Source organism: Anopheles ziemanni, chromosome 3 (assembly GCF_943734765.1).
Source record: "Anopheles ziemanni chromosome 3, idAnoZiCoDA_A2_x.2, whole genome shotgun sequence".
Classification (NCBI taxonomy): domain Eukaryota; kingdom Metazoa; phylum Arthropoda; class Insecta; order Diptera; family Culicidae; genus Anopheles; species Anopheles ziemanni.
Window position 1 is genome coordinate 25,337,111 of NC_080706.1, and position 25,161 is coordinate 25,362,271.

The window sequence follows — 25,161 nt, forward strand, 5'->3', positions numbered from 1 at the left end:
TACAACAGACCGATGTAGTGATCGGACTATTGCATGCCTCTTTTCGAGTTCCTACGGTTGGGATCGCTGTACTTCATTCAAGCATCTCCCTCGGCGCCACGATACCAGAGTTAATGGTGCTTATCGAAGACGATCATTGCTTCACTCTCGCGTCCTAATCGGGGCTTTTTGGATGGGAGAGAGCCCCCTATAGATGGGCTCGTTGCCTCCGGTGTTGATGATGACCCTTCGGGACAATTCATCTCCACCAGTTAGGTTCGTGTGACTCATGGTGCACTTCGTTCGATGCTAACCATCAAATTATCATTTTAATCATTCACTCCAAAGCGCGGGAAACCATAACGAGCATCACTGAACGACCGGTGTAGTAAGCCGTCGCCATCGTCAAGTGTTCGTGAGGCTAATTTTTATAGTCCATCATCGGCAAGCACCAACATATAGCTCTTGACACGTTTGAAAGTGAAACGAACGAACCGATATCCCGAAGCACCCCTGTTTTCCCTTCACCCAAACAGTTCTGGCTCATTTTTCATCATGTTTCACGGTGCCGCTTGGTATTCCTTGGTTTCGGGGTTGATGTGCATTATGCATTGCGCGCAGAAAAACAAGCCCCACAAACAAATAAAATGCGCTTTATTGCACCCTTCCGTTTCCTCCTCGCACCAAACTGACGAACCGCGCCTAAAATGAGTTTCATCGTCGTTGATCAATCATCCATGGGGCGGTGCGCAGTCGGAACCACCGCGTTGTTTGGGGTATTTACGGTTCCCTTTTGGGCTTTTTTAATAGACCTGTTTTACGGTCGTCAGTTAAATTAGTCCAATTACTTGCTAATGAAAACAAACAAGTATAAAAATGGTGTTTGGTTGCATTGTGTTTGTGTTTCTTATCTTTCAAGCCCAGGAAAAACAGAAAAATTTAAACCCCAGAAATCCCTTGATATTAATAAGGTCCTAAAACCTCAACAACCACAAAAAATCTAGTAAGAAAAATTTAATATAATTTAGTAATATTTTATTCAACATATTTTTTATGTTCATTACCATACAAGCGCAGGCTGTGATCTTCAACTATTCCCGAGCAATAAACTCTCTGAAAGTCACGTTTGATTCCGCCTCCAATACGAAAGTAATGTCGCAAGTTGACCTCATTCTGCCAACCTTCTCGGGTTGCTGCTCGAATCGGTGATGAATATTTTCAAAATCTTCAATCACGACATTATTGCATTCGTTGCAGATTGAATCTAGATGCATCCAACACTCGACCTTCTTTCGTACCTACACTAATTGAATTTTACATTATCCTATGCCTCTAATCGATTCCGAAGAGCAGTTGCGGCTCACGAATTCGCTGAATCTAATTATTGGCTCCCATTTGCTTTTCCGTTTTTTGTTAGCTCAATGATGGAAGCACTGCCATTAAAGTTTGTGGTCATAATATGTACGAGTTTGACAGCGTCGATCACGCTTGAAATGAAGTACAATCGAAAAAATTTACTATTCGCTACGCATGTTCTGAGTACATTCTTCGATTTACCCATTTTCTGTGTGGTGTCTGGCCACAGTAGAAACCCTTTCGAACGGTTGTGCTCATGCAGAAATCACGCCGGAGATTAACTGCTGCACGCCGACGCTGAGAGAACAATGTCCGATAAATATATGCCAAACGGAACCGGCTGTACGTCAGTGTCCGCTGGTCGTCGGCGGATCGTTTTTGCATTGCTATTTCAACCACCCCACAGAGGTGACAGGGCCTCGCAGCTTAAGGCCAACGCCGACCGACAGTCCGACAGCTTCAATGGCAGCTTGCGGGTTGTGCGAAAGAGGCCGCACTTCGCGTGGAGTGTCGCCTGCAATTTATCGTTCTGGGATGCCGTGTGGGGGAACCGACACAAACGCCAGCCATCCGCCGGATCGTCGGCGGTGGTGCGGCTCGTGGGAAACGGGTCACTGGTGCGGAGCAATCAGAAGCCAACGGCAGCCGCTCGATGCAACCGTCCATAAAGCCATCATCCTCCGATAGTGCTCTATGCAATTTCATGCTGGCAATAGTGGCGTTCGGTGGTAATGGTAGTTTATTTTCGGGTGCCGGTGGGAAGCATTCACTTTCAATTTCAGTAGCATATGCTGGAAGTCTTTTGACGATTTTTTTGTTTCCTGTTGCTGTCGAATAATTGAATAGCCTAATGGAAAACAAGAAATCCGGGACAGCGAGCGGTTACGCCGGTTAGAAAATCGACTCGCGAGCTCCGAGGCAATCTTCCAACAGTGTAGCTTCTGACCCCAACCAAGACTAGACTATGGACTGTACGAGAGATCTTGATCATCCACACAAAAGGGAAACATTCTAGTCCTTAATGGGGAAAGCATGACTGAAGATTGTCGTTACGCCTCAGATTGGAATTTCTTCTGAAAAAAAAAAATTATACAGTTTCAGTCAAGACATTCACTCATGCAGTGTTATAGAAACTCAAACATATGATGGGGTTTTGATACAAATTTACAACAACTACCGGTTTCACTCTTCTCACTTGAGTAAGCCGTATTTAAACCACTACCATATCGGTGACAGCAATACCAAGTACTATATAACACGCATAAGTCGGTAATCTTTTCCTTACTATTGTTGTCACATCTCAATTACCGCACAACAAACGATCTACATACGGAGAACGTTACGGCACAGTGTTGAAGATGTTGGAGCAGATTAAGGCGCGCATGAATCAATCTCTGAACATCACTTGCGTAATATCCAAAGGGTATTGAACTAAGTTTTATTACCCGATTTGTTAGAAAACAGTGGCATCCAGTGGACGATAAGTAAGCGAAATGAATTTCGTTTCCATTAGTTAGTGTATGCATTCTCAAGGGAAACACATTTGGAAACCTCTCTAAGCTGTTGCTATGTTGGTAACATACTTGGCATTTGGTATTTCAGCACCGGTATTATTGCTGGACCGCCGGGCACAAGCTAGTTCCACCCATTGGGTGGGTTGAGCCGAATACCGGTAGCGTATTGAGCGACCACCATCAGGAAGGAAGCGGACGAAAGCAGTGGTTCACGTATGCGCGCACGGAACGCTGCCAACACAAACTTCCTCCCAGCGCCAGAGCGAAATGTTTTCCCGCCCGAAGGCATCGATGTTATTTCCACGACGCTACCGTACACACATTCCTATTGTTCTGTAGAGCTAACGGCTTGGGTGTGTGTGCGGTTTTCGCCACGCGTCAGAAGGAAACACCGTGTAGTGCACTCCTATTGGGCGGCAACTGGATCAGCGATCGTTCGAGGGGTGGTCAACGATGGGGCTTTACGCACCCTTTTTAGGTGTTTTGTTTTCTTTTTTTTTGCCACCCTCCTGCAACATTATGCCAGGGCGAGCGCGCCTTGCTTTACAGGCACGCGGAAGATGCGTTACATTTTTGTGTTGATTTTACGTCCGTTTTTTTCCGATTGAGTGGCGGGGGCCTTGGGGGCTGCGGGGAGGGCGTACTTTGTACCGGCAGGCTATTATCAAATAGTGCACCGGGTGTGTCGGTGCGAGGGTGGGGATCGGTGTCGGCTTTGGGATCCACTTGTGGGCGCCGCCACCAAACGTACCGTTGAGCTGGGTCCATCCCTTTTCGGGACCTCATTTGCGAACGTCGGTTCACTGGGGCAGGTTCGGGACATATCAGTGTAGCGTAGACCACTGCTGGCGGCGGGACACAATATCGAACTGTTAGTGCAACGTGCATCGTGTTTCATTAAGTGCCTCCTAATCCCAACTGTACTAATCGCATGACCATTTGTGTGCCATTTCTTTTTTCTTCTCTGTTTATCGGTACTTCCTGCAGGCGTCCGTCGCTGAATCGCTGTGAATTTCCTAGAAGAACTGATTCGTCACCCAGAAGAACTGAGCAAGCCACGCGCCTTAGCCAACCACAATGATCAACCGAAGAAAAGTGCTCGGCGTAACGCTGGTAACGCTGTTCCTGCTGCTAGTGATCGGTTTCGAGCCATGTTCAGGGCACGGGCGTCTCATTGAACCCCCGAGCCGTGCGTCGGCCTGGCGGTACGGGTTCAGCACGCCCCCGAACTATAACGACCACGAGCTTTACTGCGGCGGGTTCAACCGGCAATGGCAGAAGAACGAAGGCAAGTGTGGCGAGTGTGGTGACCCTTTCGACATTCCGCTCCCGAGACCGCACGAGTTCGGGGGCAAGTGGGGCCAGGGTGTGATTGTACGGAATTACAAGCCGGGTGCAACGATAACGCTGCGCGTCGAGCTCACCGCAAGCCATATGGGGTAAGTGTTCAAAGGTACCAATGTCCTTGTTGCTTCTAGATCGTGGCTTATACTTGTAGTAAATCCCAAAAAAATTAAAAAAATGTGTAAAAAAATTTCCCGAGTAACGCTAAAAAGTGAAAGTTTATTTTTGAAAAAATTAATTAAGTAATCCTACTACACAATTTACTTGATTCGCTTTTTTAGATACTTCGAGTTCCGTATCTGCGACAACGTGCAAGCAAAACAGGACTGCCTGGACAAACACCTGATGCGGATCGTCAGCGGAACGCCAAGCATTCCACACGCGAACGATTTGAAGACCCGATTTTATCCGCGTAACGGCAGTCGCATCTACGACATGAAGGCAGAACTTCCAGCAGGTTCGTAGCTCACAACATCACAAGCGTCTCTTCCGGTTGTGAACACTTTCTTGACACTACTTTTCGTTTGTCGGTACACCAGATTTGAACTGCAACAACTGCGTGGTGCAGTGGAAGTACATCGCCGGTAACAACTGGGGCATCTGTCCGGACGGTAATGGAGCCGTCGGATGTGGGCCGCAGGAGGAGTTCCGTGCCTGCGCCGACGTGTCGGTCGGAGCGAAGGAGGGCCAGGACAACCGGCCATCGCTACGGCCAGGACAGAAGCCGTCACCGACGCGAAGACCGGATGCCAGCACGGAATCGTCCGCTGGCGGCGATACGGACGAGCCGGTCGAGGAGCCACCGAAGGGTGTCCAGTACATGGGCCCGCTGGTGGCGATTATGTCGCTTTTTCTGGTCCTATGTGGATTTGCTGCACTTTATATTTATCACTATCATGGGGGGCGGATAAAGGCACTGATGCGCTGGAACCGCGAGAAGGCACAGAAAAGCGGTGCACCCACCGATCCGCCCAGTACGGTCACGGTAAGCGACGTGGAGGCTAATGCGCCCGTACCACCGCCGCGCACCAAGCGCATCTCCAACCAGTTCCGCGACATCGGCGCCCAGGAATCGAGCATACTGTCCGGCAGCACCAAACGACAATCGCCTCTAGAAATCGGTGTTAACCGGAAGCCGGGTGGAAGCGACTGATGGGACGGCAAGATAGGCATCTCCGGGACCGCCTAGGGATGGCTGCAAGACGGGCGCATGTTATACGTTTTATTTATTTGAGCGGCGAGTTATGTGCGACTGCCGATACGATTGCCGCACTGATGCTAAACAAGAGGTGGCGACATCGGGTAGGAACGTAGCACGTAGTGCAAGGACTGGATGAAGTTGGATTTCCCATTTATGTGTTTAGTAGTTTGGCACATTATTCGGAACAACAATCGCCAAAAGATGCAAAGAAAACAGACGATCTTTCAAAATCCTGCCAACTCTTTAGGAAGTGAAGTTTGCATTAGATGTCGAAGATCGCTGTGGATAACAGTTTTTATGTTGATTCCGCGCGACCAGATCGCACTTCTTTAAAGATAAATATACAGTTATGTAGAGTATTAGTAAAAGACGACATGAAATAAAAACAAAACCTGATAAATGAAATTAAAACATTGTAGACTCTGACTTATCGTTTCATTCGCATATCGTTCATGCGGCGCCTAAAAGTATGCAATGCATTTCAGCTTCTTACTTCGATGGTGCGCCAAATTGGTTATTCATGTTTATCCACGTTGTTCAATTGTTGTTATGCCTAAATACTTTTGCGTTTATTAAATAATTCTTTCACAACGAGTGATTTTTGCAATGTTTAAAAGACAGATAAGTTGATAGACATAGTGAATATTATGGGACCAACAGCTTTGTATCTACCGCTCAAAGTTGTGGTGGACTTGAATGTTTGTTTGTTAATCTAAATTGTCTAAGACTGAGAACAATAACGAGGGTTGAAAGAATCGTAGAGTATATTTCGAATAGAAAACATCATGAACCACTCCTCTTTAACATGAATAACGCGGGAAGTTTGAAAATATTCCTAAAACTGTGGAGGTCAGTTAGGCTCTGTGCTGTGCGAGATGGAAATAAACGCTTATTGCCGGCACGTGTTCAAGTAGCCTGTGATCAGTGGCTTTCAATTAAAAAAGAGAGTAAAATTTAATGTTCTCGGTTTAAAAAAAAACAACAACCTTCAGCTTTTACTTCCATTAGCCAACAATAGTTTGACGCATCATTTGATGTTGGTAAATAGCTTGCAACTTAACTCAGACGGTTCACGTGGCTATTTTTAATATTTTTAAATGGTTACTACCGTGTTTTGAAAACTTCTGCTTTATCCCCCTATCAATTTCGAATGGTTTACGGTAAGCCAAATGTTTGCATACGTATAATATTTCTACAATGTCTACCGCACTATCAGCACACCGAAGACCACTCCGATGACAATTCTGCCCGAGCAGTTAAATAACACTAAAATACTTCGCACTCCGAGGCTCCCTGGACCTGGAAACTTTATAGACACCATGTTGCGGGATCCAGGCCTCCAGGCCGACAAACAAAAAGCTACACCGTTTCGTGTGCACACGGTTCATCATCGACGGCCCGAAAGTCTATCGCCTCACGTACGTCGCCTATTTAGTGGTCCACGCCGACACTGCGCGTGTCTATGCAGGGCGACGATATAATGGGTCACCTGTTTTTTCCTGCTCTTCCCATTAGCCCGCGTAAATGGACGGATGGATTACTTTACGGCTGCAGTCGCGGTCACCAACTCGTTGAACTTCCCGAGGCGATGGGACGGTGAATAAAAGGCTCGCAAACAAATCTTAAAGATAAAACAGATCTGCTTTTGCTTACCTTCACCTTACCGATTACTTAAACCGGTCGGCTACTAAGCCCTTACCGCACACCGGTTAGACGTCTTCTTGTCGAAACAACACAAATGAAATGGCGTTGTTTACACTAATTTATCTTACTCAACGCACTACCTGATGCGGGCGGTAGATAACGAATCTGCCATTGGGGGGGAATTGTTGGTAGACTCCAAAGAAAACACAAGCGATGCCTCGCGTTCACAGCTTCAGTGGTGAGAATCTTTTCCGGCCTGCAACAACGCCCGCCCGTGCATGGGATGGGTTGGCTTGTGAACGTGCCATTAGTACTGTGTACGTGATTCTAAGTGCGCTTTGTGCAATTACTAACACCGACGTTCGATATCGTACGCGTGCTAGGAGGGCGACACCGGCCGTGTGACCACCCCGTGGAATCCGCCACGGAATTGCGCTGGATTTTGCTGGCCCATGTTCTATTATAACATCCCCCTTGCGATTGATCCAGCGCGATCAGTATGCGCCCAACCGTTGCCCATTGCGCATCGTCTGGGGCTCAGTCGTCGTCAGTAGATTGAGAACGTGGTCGTCCGTGGCTCGACGTTGAGTGGACCGGGTACCGATACTGGCAGCGAGTGGTCAGTAGCAGTCGACACAAATATTATAGGGACAGTTAGGGTCAGCCATACTTCCTGGCTCGTGTGTAGAATAGTAAGAGCGAAGTTACGAAACTCAATAGTGCATTGGAACAGTCGGACGATCATCCATCTTTGAAGTGTTAAAGTGTGCCGAAACGTGTTGTTTCTAAAGTCTTCATAAATACTTGATGCACCCGGGTTTATGAAGCGAACAAGATTGGAATCAATGTCATTTTGATTGCAATCGGTTCCAACTTGATCGATCTTTTTAACACCTACAGGTATTAAACACTGTGAGTGTTTAAAGTCCAGCGCAAAGTGTCTCGTCCACTACCGAAAGGACCGTTACCGTGGTGTTAAATGCTAGTGTTTGTCAAATAACTTAAACGTAGTGCTCCCAACAGGTGATCTAAACCCAGCTCAGCGATCAGTGTCGACGTGAGCAGCAAAAGGAAAAGTAGAACCGAATTCTGCCGATACTTACGATAGTGACCGAATCTGTGGGAAAGCTACCTTGTCATCGTTCACCATACTGGCGCCAGTCACGTTTTAATTGCCAGTCTCACCCCAGGAACGTCAACATGCAGACTACAAGGTACGATCGATCGGTTACTCTTTACTAAAATCGGTACATGGATTGCCAGTCATGCTTATCTTCTAGGGGAAACAAAACTGTGGCGTGGAATCATTTTTCTTACCACCGTTCCTTCCACCGGGACGGTAGTATCCGGAACGGAAACACGCCCTGGATGCTACCCGATAAACTATAAGTGCAATTAAAGAGTAACAATCCAACAAGTACCGGCTCAATCTGCCCCTCATCATCGATGGCAGACAGTGTGCTTTTTGTGTTTTGCCGATGGCGTGCGGAATGATCTTGCCGTTGTCATTGACATTCATTCCTGACCAGCACGGCAAACACACCAGACAAACAAGTCAACAGTGGGTCGGATGGTTTGCTGCGGTCGATTTACATGGCCGTCGATGTTGCGCATGATGAGTGCGATCCGAATTCGGGGAGGCAGCAAAGTAGGCTGGGAAAAGAAATTTTTTATGCAAGATATTGATAATCACTTAAAATCTTTTCATGATATGAATTTGTAGAATAAATTGAAAAGAATATAGAATTACCTTTGCAATAACACATTGCAATTTAAAACTATTTGTACATGTATGATCAGAACTTTCTCTTCTGTTCTGAAATAAATTTAAACCCATTTACAACCTTTCCATTATATGGTGCTGAAAACAACAAATATTCTTCACTTTTCTGCATCTATCCAGCAAAGCTAAGCGTCCACCACTTATCGCCGCAGCTAAGCGGGGAAGCTCCAGTAGTTGTTTTATCAAGTGGGCACCTGGCAGCACGTACGAAAGATATTTCACTGCTTGGCCTTATTTATGCCAGGAAGGAAATCGGGGACAAAGAAGAGCTGATTTAATTTTCGTTCTGTAGGATTTTACTTGACAATATGCTTCATGTGTTGTCAATTGTAGTACTTACACTTACCTTACACACCGGAAAGGGCTCAGTTTAAAAACAAAAACAAACAGCAACAGCGTTCGAGTATCCCTCCCCTTCGCTCCAGCGGGCTCCTGACTTCCGCTTGCTATCGTACCCCCGTATTGTGGTTCTCTGAAGGTCGCAGACTAGAATAGCGATACGACGGGAAAAATAGATTCTCTGACGTGTACTGCATACGCCACATGATCCGGTGTTATAATATCATTAGTATGCACAACCCGGCCAGCGGAATTAATTGACTGTAATTTTATTCCCCGCTGATAAAGCGGATGGCAGATTCACACTATCGCTGGACGCGGTCGAGTGCTGTCGCACCTATTGCGGGTAAATTGTTATGAAACAAATCATCATCAGCATCAATCACGCTGCCAAAACAAAGAGGGACGATCTCTGGCAAGCGTCCTTGCGCAAGGAATCCATATCTGCAAGAGCTGTTAAAGTCGGGTTCGTCGCTTTCCGGTATAATAAGATGAAGTCTTTCGTTTCTGTAATGCATAACCATGCAAGTTGGAGTGTCTAACAAAATCCTCTGACAAAAAAAAAATAAAATATCCTGATATAATTATTCGCAGACATGCTGCCTGGCTAATTGCTTTTGTGATAAATGACTGCAAGAATATAAATTCCACCTGCTTTTCTTCTCCACAAACTTTTATCACCAAAAGCATTCTGCTTGAACACTATTGAGGCAGACGCTTAATCGTGACCGAAAGGAGTAATGTAAGAAAACTATTTGCATAAAAATCATCATCGATCCATTAGCTCGATTATAAATCAACAATGGCAGGCAACACAAGAGAGATTACTTTGCAGTGACGGTCAATCGCAAATGAAACAAACCCGGTCATTAGCGAATAAATTGTACAAATCAAACGATCATTCTAAGAAAACTCCAGCGAATGCAAAAAGGAACAGAAACTTAACGACGATTCTTTTGAAACTATGTCTAACTTTGTTTCGTCAGAAACGGCATTTATTTTAATAGAATCATCTAAAGCCGGTTTGATACTACTTTGTAACGAACGGCTGATTACGAACAACTTTAAGCACGTCAAGAGGTTGAGGATTGGCATTATAAGGTACGAATTACATGCCGAGGATTGGCTCGAGACTGTTACGAGTATATGTCCTCTAGTTTTTATTTTATTTAAGAACAATTATCAAGAATCATATAAGAAGTGAGTATCGTGAAAATGCCGTGTTGTCATGGAACGATGAACTTTTTCAGAACGAATAACAAACTTTTTATGGCTGTCTCAAATGTTTGTGCTGTTCTCCTCCAAACAGACAAATAAACATGAATGATTTACGTTTACTATAAACAATACTTTGTGGTTTCTACCTTTGGCTGACAGCCTGATCGTGCATAGAACGAAAATACCGTACATCCCTTGTCGATAACGATTTTTCGCATAACAGCAGCTGTTGACGCAGTGTGTTCCAGCTGAGATTAACGGTTTGGCTTGTAAACTGAAAAAGAGTTTGCAACTAGACACGTCAAAAGTCACGTTCGTTAGCGAAACAGATACCTCAGACCAACATTTCGATTCATTTCAAACAGAAGTGTGCACAAGGAAGATGTTTTAATGAATCGAGACGTCGTACTGAAAAGAGTAAATGGATATTATCCGTTTAAGTTTATTTGTTTTAGATTAATATGTCATTGGTAGAACAGATTTAAGCTTTCATAATAATAACTTTTGATTTCTGCTTTACATTTTGCTTTTTTTCAATAGAACCACTGCGTCGCTCGCCATAACGGCTATAGTGTGTTTGGCGGTTCTCGTTCCATCGTACGGGGACGAGTGTGTTAGCATGAAACGGGACCGACATCGTACGATCATGGAAGAGTACCGCCATTCACCGAATTGGGACGGATTCCTCACGGAGGACACGCTGAATCTGCAAAACAACGAAACCGAAGTGGATCTATCGAAGCAGGGCTTTCGAGAGGTGCACTGGCATCTTAGCAGCGTCATCGGCGACGGGTATGAGATATACGATCTCAATCTGGCGTACAACAACCTCGAGGAGCTGAACGAGCTGACCTTCCTGAAGTTCTACTCCCTGGAGACGCTCAATCTATCCAACAATCGCCTTCAAACGGTTGGAAATCTTACATTTGGTTCGCTAATCCGGCTGGTCGAGCTCGACCTATCCTTTAACCTGCTCCACACGCTTGAGGTGCAAGCGTTCGATCGGTTGTACGCACTCGAGGCCTTGATTCTGCGGGAAAACTGTCTGGTGACGCTGGCACCGCATCAGTTCCACTTCAACGATCATCTGTCGTCGGTACTGCTCGACCACAACCAGCTGGCGTTCTTACCGCCGATCCTTTTCGATCCCATCACGATGGTGGACGAGATCTACGAGCTGGACCTTTCGAACAACAACTTCCGCCGGATGCCGTACATCGAGACGAAGGAGATATCACTGCTGAAAATCGATCATAATCACATAGAGACGCTGACGGTGAACCGATCGTTTAACGTTCGTGCGCTGCAGATCCAGCACAACAACATCTACGACGCGGACCTGTTCAAGTTCAACCGAGCCGAACACATCGACCTATCGTATAACAACCTGGACAACATCGTTGGGCTGCACGAGATGAACCAGCTGGAGTATCTCGATCTGTCGTCGAACAACGTGTCCCGGTTCGATTACAACCTCAAGTATTCGATCCGTAACATCCCGAGTCTGGTGACATTGCGGCTACAGAACTGCAGCTTGAACGAGCATAACCTCCCTGGGTTGCTGGCGTCCGAGTCGATCCTCAATCTCGACCTATCGCAGAACAACTTCATCCGGTTGAACATGAGCGAGCTAGCGCGTATGCACACCCTGCAGTACCTTAGCCTGAATTTCAACTATCTCCGAGAGTTGATCAATTACGAAAAGATGGGGCACGAGTTCCCGTACCTGGAGCTCATCTCGGTGTCGTTCAACCGCTGGAACTGTACGTACTACGATCAGCTGAACGCTTACCTCAACCGCACGCACATTCGTTCGACCAGCGATCCTCGCGACTGCTATATCAATGGTACCCACGTGACCGACTCCTACGTCACCGACTCCTTCGAGCCACAGTACACGATGAACCATGTTAAGCGCGACATGAGCGTACTGCGCAACCTGGGCCGCAACACCATCTACTTCATGTACGCCGTCTACTCGACGCTGAGAGCCCAGGGCAACGAGACGGCCATGCATCAGCAGCAGCAGGATCGTCAGGTGGCGGATCTTGAGCGGGACGTTGACCGGTTGCTTGGGATGCTCGCCTTCCTGGTGGCCATCTTTGCTGGTGTACTGTTCGTCGCACTCGCGTACGGTGCCTACCGACTCGTACGCCGATGGCAGCACGATCGATCCGTCAAGGTGGTGACGTACAGCAAGCGCTCAAACGAGTTCAGCAATGGCGTGACGGTAAACGAAGTGATGCGCGAGAACTCGGCGGCGTAGAGCTAGAAGAGGACGTTGTCTCCGCATGGTGCCAACTGGGAGGGTTCCCTTTCCATTACCAAAAACATACCAACAAATGTACATTAAATTGCAACTATCATGTGATCGTGAGCGGCAGCTCAAAACTGGACTAAACAACCAACTGCTATTGCTTCGAAAGACAATTTTATCGAACGTAGGCACATGTTTACCCGTCCAGTTACATTAGAACGAACTATCAATCTTTAATCCTTTGTTTGAGTGGTTGAGCCTTGAAAGCATTTGTTTTATTCAGAAGGCTTTGAAATTGCTCATGTCACACCAGGGATTCCTAATCAATAAAAAAAAAAGTAAATGCAAATACGGATCGTTTTATGAGGACAAGCAAACAGATCCGTAAGTGTCGTCGTTACCAAAACATTTGATCGTGTAATGTAAACAGTAATGTCCGGTTAATAAAGAATATGATATAAGCCAGTCTGATAAGTTTCTCGATTGTCGAACGTGTTTAACTACTCATCACTATGGTACCTATTTTGATTTTTCATTTCCCCGTTGAAACCTTGCCTCAGATGACTCAGTTTGGGCGAATGAATATCGCGAATAAATGTCCGCTCGCGAACCAGTCTATACTCTATCGCAAAGGTGAACACACAAATAATGTTGTTTCGCAGATTAGCACCGCTGAATTAATTCTATTTACAGACCATACGCTGGCAAAGGGGAAGGAGGTTCAACCTTCCACCGAAGTGGTTTGTAAATAAAAAATGTACATACATGGTAAACAGTCAGGCTCACGAAACAAATGCTGATTTTATTCTTCCCACCTAAGATCCAACCGCAGACGCAGTACAATACCCCCCATCACGATTGTTTTTTTTTCTGCCAAACTAAGGGTCAAAACCAATTTGACCCTTCAAATCATTATTTTTCTTTAAATTGTGGGAAGTATATTTTTCAAATATTAGTTTTCTTTTTTGCAAACACTTTTAATTTTTCAAGTAGAAGATCTATTAACCGTAAAATGACTAAATAATTAATTTATTTGCATTCATAGCATTTTATCAACATCCATGAATGATAAAAATATAAGCATAAACTGTTTACACTGCATTAAAAAAAATTATAGTAATAATATGAATAAAATACTTAAAAATACAATAAAACTCACTTTCACAATTGATTGTGAAAAATTATCCATCATCAATATTCCTGGAAATGTTCACACACGTTGGAGAATACCCTTATTTTTGTGTACGTGCTGCATGTGTGAACAAAATTCTCGATTCCTACACTTAGCGAACGAGACCTGCCCATTAGGATGATACCAAACCGCAGCGATGCTATCTCATTCGTGGTGGATTTAATTACATCATTGAAACGGGTTTGCTTATGGTGGATTTTTGTTTTTTTTTTCCTGTTTCGTTCACATGATTTCATACGCCCAGCATTATTAGTAGCTGCGGGATTCGAGCGGGGCGCTAAAACGAATGCTGTGGTACGTTTTGCGATTTAAAAGTAATCGCGGGTGAGGTTATTGCACAAGATGAATTCACGAGGAATTGTAAATAGGGAATGCCCGAAAGTAGATTAAACTTTTATTCGCAAACCACAAAAAAAAATCTTCTTTTTTCGTCATGCTTCATATGATGTTCTAATGCTTAGAAATCGCAGGCGATACAACTTATTTTCTGTTACGTGCAGCAGGTGCAAAATATACTTACAGGTAATTGCAGAGCAAATCCGTTGTTGGCGCCTAATACCGCACAGGAGGCCACTTGAGATCCACAACCCCGTACGTGATTTTCGGAGGCTGTACTTTTCTACCTCCGCCCGCTCTGGCCACGGAAGCCAACCAAAACAAAACAAAACAGGTGCAGGCGCTGGTGCTGGGTTTTCCCGGGAAGGTACTTCATTAATAAAAACGCATCCTTTGCTGGGTGGGCTGGGCTCGGGCTGGCCTTTACCTGCCCCGTACGAGTCTGGATGGAAGTGGAAGTGTACGACAACTAGGTGGCACGAGAAAAGAGTCGCAGCGTCGCGATCGTACAGCCAGGCCTCTGGGGGTAGACCCACAGCGTAGATCGCGGGTAATTCCCCGGCCGGTTGGGTCAAGCGTGTCAGGCCCTATCAGCCAGACGCACACGAGCACACTCGAGCGAAAGAAAACCGCGAGCGAGAAAGAATGTCATCCCGATCGTCAAGGATCGAGGTACACACAACGCGCAGCTGGGGCACATACGCTTCGCGTTCCCGTACATCTTCTCGTGGTCGAGTGAGAGGCTAAAAACCGGCCGTTCAAGCGCATCAACCCCCGCGCGGGAGCTCCCCGAGACGCAGCGGTGTCCTCGTGGGTGATGCAGCTGGGAATTTTCGGTCCGCTCACAAGCTGACGTACCAGTTGTCGCCACGGAAAACCGAACGACTACGAGACGACCGCAGACCGCGTATAGTGAAAGACGTATTGGTAGTGGCAGCACTATAGTGCGCTTGGAAATACCGACACACACCGCATGTCCAGACGAAAACCGGTGGCGCTAGCTCGAGCCGCGGTTTCACGCAATCGTCCCGCCCGTGTGTGTTTGTCCGGTGATGCCCGTGCCCGCGCTATCAGATGCGCGTATACCCGTACAGATCAGTGTGCTTCCACATCTTCAACCGGTCGGATCGTCGACGTTTGGGCCGTAGAATTATCATTTCTACGCCAGAATCCGGCAGCGTTATCTCCGTTCTGAAGCTGCGTGGCCGTGCTCTATCTCTCTCGCTCTACCTCTCTCTATCTCCCCCCTTTCGTCTTGCTCGTTTCGTTGACTTCATATATGACCGAAACTGCGTGCTAGAGATCCGGTGTCCGATTAGAAGTCGGTTCTAATACAGCCAGTTAGTGTGCGGTGTAGAACGTCACCACTGCGGTGCGACACCGTCCGCCTGTACTACCTGCATCCAATTCAAGGTTTGCGGGTGCCTTGAAGGAAGATCTCGGTTCCAAACATCATACCGACCGCTAGCAACCACTCCTCACCGGTTGCTTTGTTGTCGAACCAGTCCGCGAACGGACGTCAAGGTGAGAGCACAACCAGCATCGTTGTGACGCGAAAGTGAAGTTAAAGAAATCTGTGATTCGTTCGAGCTCGTTCGAAAGATCAGTGAGTTCAATTATTATCTGCCACCGGAGGAGGACTATGGCTTTCACCCAAAAGGCGGATTATGTTCAAGTTACGCCCGAAAGTGATTCTTTTATGTGATTTTACCGATTCCATTGCGAACTGCCGAAGGTGATTTTGAATTTCGCGTTGAAAATAAAACTTAACTTAACGGAAGTGTACGCGTATCGAGGGCAGACTGTGAGAAAGTGAGTGTGGTTCCTTTGAAGTTGTGTGGATCCCCCTCCCGTCGGGAGTAAACACTATGTTTACCAAAGCAATAAACGTACCCAACGCATTTCCCGCTCTGCTGCGGACGTGCGCCTTTCTACTGCTACTGCCGCTGTTCGGGCCCGTGGCGTACGGCCAGTATCTAAGCTCACCCTGCCCGAAAGTGTTCAGCTACCGGCTGGACCAGAGCACCAACCAGGTGTTCGGCTACGTCGAGCTACAGAACCTACGCATCGGTCAGCTGGTCAAGCTGAACATCGACCTTTCGATCGGTGTCGCCGTACCGCAGGTAAGCCCAACGAAAGGCCATAAGGGGGAGAAGGTGGTCCCTGTTCTTCCCCCGGGAGCTGGCCAGTACTGACCACCCTCCGAGCGGGTGTCATCATCGTATCGTTCTTCATAAACTGTCTCTCCAGGGCGTGGGCTCTTTCTGGCCGAACTCGAGTGTGTGTGTGTGTGTATGTTTGTGTGCGTATGTTAGGATGAGACAGGTTTGTGGAATCTGGAAACCCGAACACCTTGGGTGTCGGGCGTCCCAAAACTGTCACCAGCCGGTTTCTTCAAACAAGTTTTTTTGAATAATTTTTTTAGTCGACCGTTACACAGATACGAAAAAACCCATTTTGAACGAATCTTAGTTTTACAGTTGTTTTTTTTTTAACTGTTCCTATCCACATGGCCTCCGCTAAAATGGAATCAATTCGATTCGATAACATTTGCCTGAAAAAGGTTCCAATCGTTATCGCACGCGTGAAAATGGAGAATTTGTATGGTGTTATAGTTGGTAGACCATTCGGTAGAATTTCGAAATTCCACGTAAGAATCACGTAACGGAAAAGGTTGGATATTACAGAAAAATGCTTAAAATACCAAACCAATCAATTGATTTTATTGTATCTGGTGGAAAAAGAATATAACTTTTCCGAACCAATGCTATGGGCTACTTAAGCTTGTCGTTCATCCACTAAAAACCGTGCATAAGGAACACCAAAAATCCACGATTAAAATGCCAAACCAGCAGATGTCACAGCAAATACGTCATGGACCAACCCCCGGCGATAACGCCGGACGTTCGTCGAGTGTTTCGTTTTGTCGCCTTTCCATGACATTAGTCACACCGCTGGAGAGAAGACAAAGAGGGGTTTTGCCCGCCGCTGCCATGGCCAGAAAATATTTCCCAATTCGCTCTGAAATACCGCAGGAATTAATTCACAAGCGATTGTCACCACTTCAGCCGATCGGATGGACGATGACTGACCAGCGGGGTTGTAGAAACTTCGCGCTCGACCTGAATAAATATGACGGCACTAATGGCCAGCTTTTGATAACATTGCTTCCCGGTCGGAAACCCAAAAGGATTCGTTATTTCCCGGGGATGCACAATGTTTGAAAGGATTATTCATGAAATATTTACGTTATAATGATACTTGCTAACATATCCATCATTACATTGCATTTGTCTCGCATGCCGGAACAACCATTCCGGGGTATCGCAAAAGTGGCTCGAAGGAATGTAGAAGAAATTTCTAGAAATACACGTAAGAAATCGAAACCCCAAAACACCTGGCCAGCGTATTTTATCACAAGTCGTATGCCACCAAAGTTAAAGATCTAAAAAAACCACCTGATTTTATGGTTTTATATTCATGTGATGTGAATAGGTTAAACCTGTTTTAAAAAAGGGCTTGGGCGGTAGAGACTTAAGAACCAAGCCTGTGAAAATTCTATTTTAGGTTTTATTGACCCTGTTTTCAATAATGTAAAATACGCAAATTCGATTTTTGGTTTTTTTCTTTAATGGTTTCTAAACCTACCGTCTTCTCAGGCAAAACCTGTATTTTCCGGGTCTAGATTGATCCAGATTTAAAATTTAATGTTTGCCCCTAAATGTATGCAACTCTGTGTCATGTTCTTTAAAACGAATAGTCCTTCGCAACATGCTGCTTCCGGTCTCATGTTGGGGTTAAAGCAATTTTGTCAGGTGAAGGCATTTCTAAATTGAGCTTTTGTCTCATCAATTACAGAACAATGTCGGTTCGATTACGCTGGTCAAATCGAGGGAGCAAACGTTCCGCGACATTTACAACAGCCAGCCGGCACAGTACCGGGTCAACTTCCCCTTCACCAACGTAATCCCGAGCGTGCTGGCGATCAGCGTGAACGGCCAAACCATATGCACCGGGCAGAAGGCGACGGGCCAGATTGTGACCACCATCAACCTAGAGCACACGCTCTTCACGCAGATGCAACCCCTGTCGAACGGTAATGGCAACAACGTGAACGCCATTCAATTCCAGCCGGGACAAACGTTCCAGCAAACGCCACCCCCGCCCGTATACACGCCACAAGTACAAACACCGCCACAGCAGCAACCGCAGTTTGTACAAAACAGACCACCAAACAGGCAGCCAGTGGTGAATACCAGGCCACCGGTAGTTCAGCCTCCCCGTCCTCGGCCACAGCCAACGATCCCCGTGGATACATCGGGTGGATCGGGCGAAGCGTAAGTTGGAGACAAAAGGAATACTAAAAACCCACGAAAACGTCTAACTTCAATTATTCTTCTGGTTCGTTTTTAGGTGCGGAATGCCAGCCGCAACATTCAATCGGCTGACGATCAACGGAATACGCTCACCCAAGGGCCAGTTCCCGTGGGCGGTACCGATCTTTGACACCGGTGTACCGACGAAACCGAAGTACATCTGTGGCAGTACGATCATCAGCAAAAATCACCTGCTGACGGCGGGTCATTGCTTGTACAACGAAAACGGAAAGCGCGACGCAACCGAACTGCTAACCGCACCCGGAATGTACAACATCGACAACTTCTTCGAAACGGACATTCAGATGCGTGAGGTGGCCTCGTTCGTGGTGCACCCGGACTACTTCTTCGACGACACCGGGATGACCGAGTACGACATTGCGATTATGGTGCTGCGGGACGCGCTCATCTACTCTGACCTGGTGCAGCCGATCTGCCTGTGGACTGGCAGCGACAACCTGGAGGAAATCGTCGGCACGACCGGGCTCGTGTCGGGCTGGGGAGTTACGGAGGACGGGGCGGCCAAATATCCGAGCTACGTCAACGCGACGGTGGTGGATAAGCGCGATTGCCGACGCAAGCTGGGCTCCATCGTCTCGAACACGGCACCGATGTTCTGTGCGGACGGCCACGGTTCGGTGCCGTGCACGGGCGATTCGGGCAGCGGGCTGGTCATAAAGCGGGGTTCCCGGTTCTTCGTCCGCGGTATCGTCTCCGTTGGCCAGTACGATGTAGCGTCGTTGATTTGCGATCGCACCAAGTACGTGGTGTACACCGACATTGCGCCCTTCCGGTTCTGGATGAAAAAGGTTATGCAATCTTGAGCGCTGAAAGTACCAAGGGCCCAAGGTCGGAAAAGGTACAACTCGAAATTACGTTCCACGTGCCACTGTCTTCCAATCGACCGGCGCATTTAATTAGTTTACTAGCGCAGACCGTAACGCCTGACTTGACCGTATTCTGAGTCACATCAAGGCGAGAGATTATAATCAACTTATTATTACAGTATCAAAGGCAAAATGCTTCCAAATAACGAAGCACGATTATTTGGCGTACAGGCAAAACTAACAAACGATACCGCAACGTCAACACAAGGACAATAAATCGCTATTTGAGTAGAGACGTAGATCTTAGATCATATTTATTTGGTGACCAAAGTTTAATGATCACCACGACACTCACTTCTGACGTCGCGGAACGTTTCCGCTTGGCGCGGAAGACTTACAAGAACGTAAATTAATTGAGAACCACAATCGATTACTTCCTGGGGAGCCTCTATACGGAACATTGTAAAAGTACATCGTGGAGAAATGGAAACGATTTCGATAAGTTGAAAGAGTTTTATTTCAAGCCTGCGCATCCCATTATTTGTACAGAAGAAGGCAAGTAGATAAATTCAATCGGAGTTAGAAGGATCTACCGTATGCTATGCATTTATGAACGATAATAAAAGAGCACAATGTGTAAAATAGTTTAACATATTTGTTAAAAAGTGGGTAATGATATATCGATGCATTTTCTAGCGTTGAGAAAGAAATAAAACATATGAATGAGGTTTTATGAGAAATGCTGCTGTATGTTTGTTCGGAAACCATGCTGATCGGAAAACGCCGAGGCATCGAACTTGTTCAATACTTTTGATTTGAGTTCGATTTTACAATATACGTCTTCAATCAAGTCAAATAAAGATTTTTTTAATTAAAGAGATTTTATCAAATTTAAATTTAGGGAAAATGTGGAAGAATTCAAAACGAAGATCTATTTAAAAATAAACGTTGAATAAGATAAAATAATTTAGAATTGGCAGAAGGTTTCCATAAGGCATGGTCTGGTCTGTGTTCTTGACATTTCGATTCCATTCGGTCATTTAACACTACATGTTTGACGACCCCTGATTTTGACCACATGGAACGATGAAGATGTCTTGCTGCTTGCCATTTTACGAGACGATAAGAACCTTGAAAGGCACACCGAAAGCCGCCCGTCTAAAGCCCACGGTCCACACAAACAGAGACATTAAGGCATCAAACCCCCACGGTATCAGAAGATTACGTTCGGTCGGAGAATAAAGTCCAGTCCCAAGCTTCTCAACCGCTCGATACCTACATATACACACGCGATCGTAAGAGAACCGCGGAAGTAGACGGCTTTGTTCTATTATTCGACCGCGACGTGACTCACGGAAGATTCTTCTTCGACACAAACTTGTTCCACGGAGAAACAGGTTGATCGGACTCATTAACGTACGGCCATACACACACACACACACACACACGCATGCGGTCAAACACAGCTTGCCATAAAAGTACATTATCACAGGTGTCGCTAGACAACTGCCTCAACACGGATTCGGTTCACTTTGATCGAAGGAAAATTTAAAAAAGAAAACAAATCTTTATTCAAATGATGTTAGTTTGCAGAGTTCGAGCGGAACATTACCGGCGTCCCCCGCGATCGCCAGATTTTCCCCTATATGGCGCGGCACACTGCTTTCCGCCCCAGGTCCCCGAGGCCTATGATGTAAACTTCTACTCGCGAATGCAGTCCGGAAGGGGTGGGAGGTGAGACTGCGAATTACGTCAGTTGGTCACGAACGATGGCAGCTGCAGTTCGTCGTCCTGCAGCGTCGCCGCGCCGCCCGGCGTGATGACCTGCTTCCGATAGGTGATCTCCTCCCGGATGTACTTGACCGACGTACTGTTGTCCTGCGGGTTGTTCGTTTCCTCCTTGCGCTCGATCGTCCGCTGGTACTCGTGCTGTACGCCCGGAGCGCTGGACTCGCCCGCTGGTTTGGTTTTGTCCAGTGGCTGGATCTGTTTGCGGTGCCCAAGAGGCGTCAAGGGAGCAGCAGCCGGGGCCGCTACCGGGAAGGCTGCCGGTCGGACGGTGGTGGCTACGGCTGGCGGACTCAGGTCGAGGTTCAGGCTCGACGGTACCACCTTGGTGCGCTCGCAGTTCTCCTTGCACGAGTCCGAACGCAGGAAGTGCCGCAACGTGACGGCACTGACAAACGTGCCGCGATCTCCGGGCCCGGCGCACAGTTCGCGTCCGTTGAAGATCACCTTCGTTACCTTGGGTAGGGGGTCCTGCAGAGGGAAGTTTACCCGGTACTGGACACCGCGTCCCTTGCCGAACTGTTCCAAAATCTGGGTGCTATCCTCAATCGCCTCGATCGAGCCAACGTATTTCTGCCGGCACAAAGTAACGTACGGCAAGAAAAAAGTTAGGTTAGAACCATTCGAGCTCTTGCTGCTTACTAGGTCTTATCTTACTTACCGATCGTAGCTCACCCGCGATCGACAAATGCAATTCGAGCGTGCCAACCTTATCCACGGCCTGCTCGCGTGTATCGACGATCCCGTAAATCTGCTGCTTGATACTGTCGCTCGCATACTTAAATATGGCGGGACAGGGCGAGACAGCGTTGCCAATGGAGGCACCGTTGCTAGCACTTGGCAGAACAAGAATAACAAGTGCCGACACTAGAACCACGGACCAACTACACAGTAGCACCGATCGAGCCATTTCACTTTAGCTGTACTAAAATGTGGTTTAAATGTTTGTGAATTTTGCACGCAACTCGACCCAACGACCGTTCCTTTTCTCTAGCTACTAAACAACTGAAAACCCGTGCTCTATCCAGTACGCGACTAACACCGATCCTCGGCGTGTGCTGCGTACGTACGTCGGGGAGGAACAGTATTGTACACTTCGGCGTGCAGCTCGAGCGCGAATAAAAATCCCGGCTGGACTAGCGCATGCTTAAATGTGCGCCGCTCGATCGAAGGCGTTCGCAGTCGACCGAGCTACGAAGATCGAAGATCGCTGAAGGTGCGGGGACTGGCTTAGATCGATCGAATTCGATTCGCGGTCTGCCTTTACGACCACCCACCTGAACACACGTACATACACATACACACAAAAGAATTATCAAGGAGGGAGGTGCGTCTGCCAAGGAGCAGCAGCTTAATGGAGGTGATCGCGGGCCATCTCAACGCCAATCACGATCGCGATCCCTACCCGCGTGTGTGTGTGTGTGTCGCTAAGGAGTGTGGCGGCTTTTTCCTTGTGTGCGATTTGCATTGATAATGTTTCGACAGCATTTGGGCGGAAAAGACAGATTTTGGATACCCCACTTATCTCTTGTACACGCTAGCTGTTCTTCATCATCTTCCTACTGCGCGAGTTTTCCCATGTATCTTTCGCTCGTTAAGTTGACACCTATTGTTTTACGCCTATTCCACCACCAATCAGAAAGGGGAGAAGAAGGTGGATCTTAAGATGTCTCGTGACACAAAGGATGAAAGAAATAAAATAAATAAAAACAAACGTGCGATATGGCACCTTGCCAGGCGCCAACGAGCGATGAAACTTAAGAAGATCCCATTCCCATATTTCGCAGCAGGATGCCGCCGGTATTGAACCATCTGAGAGAAAATGTTCTTATGCTTTTGCCATCCCATCGTTACGGTTCCTGGATAATGATGCTGGTAAGAAAGACTATTGGAATATATATGCACGTTAAAATGCATCCAACACAGGTTCCGCTATTTGTTATCCTATTTGCTTTACAGAAGTGAGAATAAATTTGATACTAAATACATTTATAAAACATATTATTCTTCTTCTTTAGCATTATCACGTTTGATTTGCTGTACAGAAGTGAGAATAAATTTGATACTAAATACATTTATAGCACATATTGTTCTTCTTCTTAAGCGTAAGGACCTTTTTCGGTTAAGGCTTTACTAGACTTTTTTCCCTTTGTTTACGTAGATAGTCAGTCGTCTCGTGCAGGAGAGGGTCCGGTCTCGGCTGAGATTCGAACCCATGCCGTCAAGGGGTGAGCTTGGTGCTCATGAGCCCATATTGGAGACGGCGTAATCGGGCAACGATAAACAAACGATCTATTCCGAATTTTTCATACGTCCTTTGATCTTTTTCAATTGATATCTTTATATAATTTTCAAAAAAATTACTAAAAGATACAAATGTATAAATCATATAGTTTACTCATTTGAACATAGTCTAGTTTTCTAGCCTCTAGGGGGATTTGCGTTGTCGCTCCGCTGGCGCCAGCATTTATGCAAAGCGGACGCGTTATGGATTTAAATGGCGTCGGATATCGAATTGACTAGATCGTAAAACTGTGGACGGAATTGTAGCTTTTACGACTTATTAATGTCCCACATCCCTATTTTCCGGCGCCGTGGGGGGATTTGCGAAAGCTCCGCGAGACTCATTCAACAACACAAGGGAACTTTAGTTCCTGGATCGTGGCGAAATGCCACCCATTCTGGCCGTTCCGGTGGTGCGTAACGTGTGAACGTCACGAGCGTCCACATTCCGCTAACCGCATATATTTCACGCTCTTCGTAGGCTTAATGTCTGCCGGTAGCTTCTGTTTTACCGCCAATCGTCTTATGAGCTTAGGAACCGCCTTTGGCGGTCTCTTCTTTAAAGAGATGTTGCAAATCGGCGGCTAGAGGAGAGTGCAAAAAAAGAAAAGGAAGTGCTTACAATCTTCGGCGCATGCAGTAAAACTAACGCCAACACTGGGAGCCACCCGGGCCGGCCGATTAGTGGCCATTCAGTCTGCCCACTTTCCACGGTAATCCTACCAGAAACAGGGAGTGTGTGCGCCGAATCTCATGGAACGCTCTCGAAGATCCGCGTCCATCGCGTCCGGCTTCGGCGGCGCCAACTATGCCCGACGGCCATCGTTAGCACGCTGACGGGCATTAATTTCGCTAAATCCGGCCAGACGGTAGCTACCGACCAACGGCCAACTGACATATGACACCCGGCCGACGGACGGGCGCCCGCTCGGTCTGGCTCGCTCGATCGTCGATCATCGGTGGTCGTTTGAATAATTTTGCGCTTTTATCGATTTGCTAATAACATATAAAGTTTCTAACGATCCTACCATCGCTGGCCCCCTTTCGTCGTCTTCCGGAGCGGGTGCCCCGTGGAGAATCTAGTTTCATCGTAAAGGGGCGCGATAGGAGGCGCTATCAGTACGAGCCCGACCAACATGATACATTTCCCCTCGTTTTGCGACGGGTGGCATTGGTTAATTTTTTTTGTTCGTGTAGTGTCCATTTTCAACGATTTGATTAACGTTTATGCTTTGTCTTTTTATCCGTTTTGTTGCTGGTTCTTTTACGTTGCGACCTCATGCGGACAGCTCAAGTGGTTAAATTTTGTGTTTTTTTGACAAATTAGATATCCGCAGGTGTCCTTCCATTTGGTGGTCTAGAATTGAATCGTCAGTGAAATATCATAATAAGAACCTTTCGCGAATAGGGATCGAAAGCAGTAGTTTCAGTTTTACTATATTCTACCAAATTTATACATCCAATAAGAACTACTGCAACGTCTCATTCAAATCTATAGGACTTTATTCATCTTCGCCAAAATATTAAAATCTGACAGACCGGCCAGATATGTACGGGCTAGTCAATGTACATAATTCGTGTATATTGTATTTATTATACTTCCATCCACGTTCACGCAGCATGGCTCACACAGTTTGCCTATCGCATAACCATAAGATAATAGTCCACCATATCACCCTACTACATCTGTACAATATCGAAAGGAGTAAAGAGAAAAAAAACTA

General features: G+C 46.6%; 4 protein-coding genes across 4 annotated transcripts; 3 read left to right on the forward strand and 1 right to left on the reverse strand.

The window, feature by feature from the left end:
- Positions 1-3,926: 3,926 nt before the first annotated feature.
- LOC131288034 (uncharacterized) lies at positions 3,927-5,346 on the forward strand. The gene is made up of 3 exons (XM_058317130.1): positions 3,927-4,288; positions 4,475-4,650; positions 4,733-5,346. Exons 1-3 carry the CDS (start codon positions 3,927-3,929, stop codon positions 5,344-5,346), a joined length of 1,152 nt encoding a protein of 383 aa, XP_058173113.1.
- A 1,367-nt stretch (positions 5,347-6,713) lies between these two features.
- Positions 6,714-12,644, forward strand: LOC131284398 (probable serine/threonine-protein kinase DDB_G0278509). Its single transcript, XM_058313253.1, has 4 exons — positions 6,714-6,798; positions 6,910-6,990; positions 9,449-9,467; positions 10,925-12,644. Exons 1-4 carry the CDS (start codon positions 6,714-6,716, stop codon positions 12,642-12,644), a joined length of 1,905 nt encoding a protein of 634 aa, XP_058169236.1.
- Positions 12,645-15,882: 3,238 nt separating this feature from the next.
- Positions 15,883-19,839, forward strand: LOC131287068 (serine protease gd-like). The gene is made up of 3 exons (XM_058316084.1): positions 15,883-16,286; positions 18,022-18,500; positions 18,577-19,839. The coding sequence occupies exons 1-3, from the start codon at positions 16,032-16,034 to the stop codon at positions 19,361-19,363; spliced, it is 1,521 nt and encodes a 506-aa protein (XP_058172067.1). The 5' UTR covers positions 15,883-16,031; the 3' UTR covers positions 19,364-19,839.
- Positions 19,840-21,114: 1,275 nt separating this feature from the next.
- Positions 21,115-22,064, reverse strand: LOC131284399 (uncharacterized). Its single transcript, XM_058313254.1, has 2 exons — positions 21,816-22,064; positions 21,115-21,727 (listed from the first exon to the last, which is right to left on the reverse strand). The coding sequence occupies exons 1-2, from the start codon at positions 22,062-22,064 to the stop codon at positions 21,119-21,121; spliced, it is 858 nt and encodes a 285-aa protein (XP_058169237.1). The 3' UTR covers positions 21,115-21,118.
- Positions 22,065-25,161: the final 3,097 nt, after the last annotated feature.